We start from the raw sequence: 4,629 nt of genomic DNA, 5'->3' as shown, positions 1-4,629 counted from the left end.
CTTCAACACTAGTGACATATTGTCCATCCAGTCCAGATCACAAATACATGATCATATGCCAGATCATTATCCATAAATGTACAGCCTCCAGAGTCTTTTATTTTAGTGTTTTTCTTTACAACCATCTCATTTCTTCTCAGAACACTACTAGGGCTGCAGAGCTATCTTTCCAAAACACAGATAGGACCTTGCCACTTTGCTGCTTTGTACTCTTACGTGGCTACATACTGCCTAGAGTAAACCTTAAATTCCTTATCACAATAGATGAGGCCCTTCATCACCTGGCCTCTGCTTGCCCACCTGGTCTCCTTCCCTGCCTGGCCTGTACTGCTCCTATGCAGGGAGACTGGGATTGGTGGGGAGAGCCCACTCTGCCGTGTCTACCCATGCCTCTGTGCCTTTGCACCCGCTGCTGCTTTTGGCTTGAGATGCCTTTTCTTCTGTCTCCTTCCTCTCCTGCAAACACCTTATCTTATCTCTCAAACGTAACTCAAATTCACCTTCTCTGTGAAGAGTTTTGAGTACTTGTCTTTCCTCTGTGTTCCTACAGAGTTTTATACATAAAGCTATCATTGAATATTCCATGTCTTTATACCATGGGAACTTTATAGCCTGGAGCCTCCTTCAGGGAAGAGACTGATTTTTTCCCCCTTTCTTTGCAATCATAGGGTTAGCATGATGTATGTAAAGTAGCTGTTTGAAAATTATATATGAATGAATGAAAATCACATGCAGAAAAAAGGGGAGAAAATTTAGAAGGCAGAGACAGAAGCTTACTTTATAGTTGGTTACTGTATAACTCTGGATTAGTAGCTGTTTACAGAAAATGGATAAAAGACTCTCAAAGATGAAGGCAGATAGTCAAAGCCAAAATATGGCAGGGATGACTCACTGACACATTTATCCTCTTGCTAGTGAGAGTGATTGTGGGACCTCCAATTCCAAAGAGTTAGGCAGGAAGCTCCCCTTGTGAGGGCAGAGACTGGGGCTTCTCAGGGGGTGCTGGTAGCTGTTCCCTTTGGAACAGAGTTGCCAGGTGCTGCCTGATTTCCTTGGTCCTGGCTCCATAGATGATGGGGTTTACTAGACATGGGAGCAGCAGGTAGAAGGCACTGAGCAGGTTGTGCACATCCTGGGAGGTGGTGCGAGCCACACGGTAGACAATGGATGAGGACATGGTGGAAGAATAGACGGTGAAGATGACCAGCAGGTGGGAGCCACAGGTGTTCAGGGCCTTGGAACGTGCTCTGCCAGATGAAATCCGGAAGGCAGCATGGATGATGCGGGAGTAGGAAGCTCCAAGGAGCAGCATGTCCAGGACTCTGTTGAAGATGCGGACGGTGAGCCCCACAGTCTTGTTCAGGGAGATGTCCCCACAGGAGAGCTTCATGAGGGCCATGTGCTCACAGGCAAAGTGGTGGATTATGTCTGAGCGGCAAAAGCGAACCTTGGAGGCCAGCCCCACCACTGGAGCGACGATGCAAGTGCTCCTGGCAGCTGCCACCCCCAGCAGGCCAGCCAGCAACTGTCCCGTCACTATCTTGGGGTAGCGGAGAGGGTAGCAGATGGCAACATAGCGGTCCAGAGCCATGACCAGCAGGATGTTGCAGTCAAAGACAATGAGGAAATAGATGCAGAACATCTGGAGCAGACAGCGAGGCAGGGAGATGCGGTTGAAGCGGGTGGAGAAGCTGAACATCATGGCGGGCATCACGGTGGTGGCAACACCGATACTGACAGCCAGGAGCAGGGCGATAAGCAGGTACATGGGCTGATGCAGGCTCCGTTGGGCCACCACTGTGTGGATGACCAGTGTGTTGGCAGAGAGGATCACCAGGTAGAGGCTGAGGAAGGGCAGCACCAGGAGGGCGCGGGACTCCTGCAGCCCTGGGAAGCCCACCAGGAGGAAGCTGGTATAGGACACATTGGAGCTGCCATTGCTCCATGCTGACATCATTCCTGGGGTGCAGGATGGCTCTGGGAAGATAAGAGATACAGGAGGCGGGAGGAGTCAAGGCGGCGGAGAAGTAGCAGGCTGAGACGACATCGGGTAGCAGGAGATCAGCTAGATAGCTTATCTAACCATTGTGAACACCTACAAATCCAACGGGAAATCGAAGAGAAGAAGAGCAACAATTCCAGAAACAGAAAATCGATCACTTTCTGAAAGGTAGGACCTGCGGAGAAGTGAATCCAAAGCGACGGGAAGACAGACCGCGGGGGGGAGGGGCCAGCTCCCGGCAAGCGTCGGAGCAATGGAGCACAACATCAGGACTTTTAAAAGTCTGTTCCATGGAGGGACATCGCTCCAGAGGCTAAACCGGGGGGAATTGTAACCCCAGGTCCCGCGGGGTCACAGAAGGACCGGGGGTGTCTGAGTGCCGCAGAGCCCACAGGTATTAGAGTGGGGAAGCCGGCTACAGCGATAAAGCCAAGGAGTGAGCTCTCAGCCCGGGGTTACCTTGTGCTGGTTGCAGGCTGGGTGGGCTCGGAGCATGGCTGAAGGCCACGGAGACGGAAGCGACCGGGCGCTTTTCTCCAGGTTCCAGCAATTGACTGCTTTCCTCAAGGCGCGACCGCAGGCCAGGGAGGCGGGGCGGTTGGGCGCTTTTCTCTAAGGGCACACTGAGGAGCGGAACCCCAAACTCTCGGCTCCTCCGGGCAGAGATTGGGAGGCCGCCATCTTCATTCCCATCCTCTGGAACTCTACAGAAAGCGCTCAGGGAACAAAAGCTCCCAAAAGCGAACCCGAGCAGATTACTTAGCCCGGCCCCTGGCAAGGGCGGTGCAATTCCGCCTGTGGCAAAGACACTTGAGAATCACTACAACAGGCCCTTCCCCCAGAAGATCAACAAGAAACCCAGCCAAGACCAACTTCACAAAAGCAAATCTTATCTGGACAAAATGACAAGGCAGAAAAACTCACCACAGAAAAAAGAACAAGAGGCAGTACCAAAGGCTGGGGACCTAATCAATACGGACATTGGTAATATGACAGATATGTCAGATAATATGTCAAGTAATATGACAGATCTAGAGAATGATGATTCTCAAGGTTCTAGCCAGGCTCGAAAAAGGCATTGAAGATATTAGAGAAACCCTCTCTGGAGAGATAAAAGCCCTTTCTGGAGAAATAAAAGAACTAAAATCTAACCAAGTTGAAATTAAAAAAAGCTATTAATGAGGTGCAATCAACAGTGGAGGCTCTTACTGCTGGGATAAATGAGGCAGAAGAAAGAATTAGTGACATAGAAGACCAAATGACAGAGAATAAAGAAGCTGAGCAAAAGAGAGACAAACAAATACTGGACCATGAGGAGAGAATTTGAGAGATAAGCAACACCATAAGATGACACAACATTAGAATAATTGGGATTCCAGAAGAAGAAGAAAGAGAGACGGGAGCAGAAGGTACATTGGAGAGAATTATTGTAGAGACTTTCCCTAGTATGGCAAAGGGAACAAGCATCAAAATCCAGGAGATGCTAAGAATGCCCCTCAAAATCAATAAAAATAGGTCCACACCTTGTCACCTGATAGTAAAATTTACAAGCCTTAGCGACAAAGAGAAAATCCTGAAAGCAGCCCAGGAAAAGAAGTCTGTAACATACAAGGGTAAAAACATTAGATTGGCACCAGACCTATCCACAGAGACCTGGCAGGCCAGAAAGAACTGGCATGATATATTCAGAGCACTAAACGAGAAAAACATGCAGCCAAGAATACTATATCCGGCTAGGCTATCATTGAAAATAGAAGGAGAGATAAAGAGCTTCCAGGACAAACAAAAGCTGAAAGAATTTGCAAACACCAAACCAGCTCTACAGGAAATATTGAAAGGGGTCCTCTAAGCAAAGAGAGACCCTAAAGGTAGTAGATCAGAAAGAAACAGAGACAATATACAGTAACAGTCACCTTACAGGCAATACAATGGCACTAAATTCATATCTCTCAATAGTTACCCTGAACGTTAATGGGCTAAATGCCCCAATCAAAAGACACAGGGTATCAGAATGGATAAAAAAACAAAACCCATCAATATGCAGCCTACAAGAAACTCATTTTAGACCCGAAGACACCTCCAGATTTAAAGTGAGGGGTGGAAAACAATGTACCGTGCTAATGGACATCAGAAGAAAGCTGGGGTGGCAATCCTTATATCAGATCAATTAGATTTTAAGCCAAGGACTATAATAAGAGATGAGGAAGGACAGTATATCATACTCAAAGGGTCTGTCCAACAAGAAGACCTAACAATCTTAAATATCTATGCCCCTAACATGGGAGCAGCCAAGTATATAAACCAATTAATAACAAAATCAAAGAAATACATCGACAGTTATACAATAATAGCAGGGGACTTTAACACTCCCCTCACTGAAATGGACAGATCATCTAAGCAAAAGATCAACAAGGAAATAAAGGCCTTAAATGACACACTGGACCAGATGGACATCACAGATATATTCAGAACATTCCATCCCAAAGCAACAGAATACACATTCTTCTCTAGTGCACATGGAACATTCTCCAGAATAGACCACATCCTGGGTCATAAATCAGGTCTCAATTGGTATCAAAAGATTGGGATCATTCCCTGTATATTTTCAGACCACAATGCTCTGAAGC

General features: G+C 47.3%; 1 protein-coding gene across 1 annotated transcript; it reads right to left on the bottom strand.

Annotated features, from left to right (window-relative positions):
- Positions 1 to 949: 949 nt before the first annotated feature.
- Positions 950 to 1,954, bottom strand: LOC308351471 (olfactory receptor 52K1-like; the record flags this gene model as incomplete). Its single annotated transcript, XM_080817125.1, has 1 exon — positions 950 to 1,954. One exon carries the CDS (start codon positions 1,952 to 1,954, stop codon positions 950 to 952), a length of 1,005 nt encoding a protein of 334 aa, XP_080673251.1.
- Positions 1,955 to 4,629: the final 2,675 nt, after the last annotated feature.

The sequence above is a fragment of the Martes martes genome (assembly GCF_963455335.1).
Source record: "Martes martes genome assembly, chromosome: 10".
NCBI classification, from domain to species: domain Eukaryota; kingdom Metazoa; phylum Chordata; class Mammalia; order Carnivora; family Mustelidae; genus Martes; species Martes martes.
The sequence above is the reverse complement of the archived record's forward strand: the minus strand, read 5'-3'. Positions and strand labels throughout refer to the sequence as shown.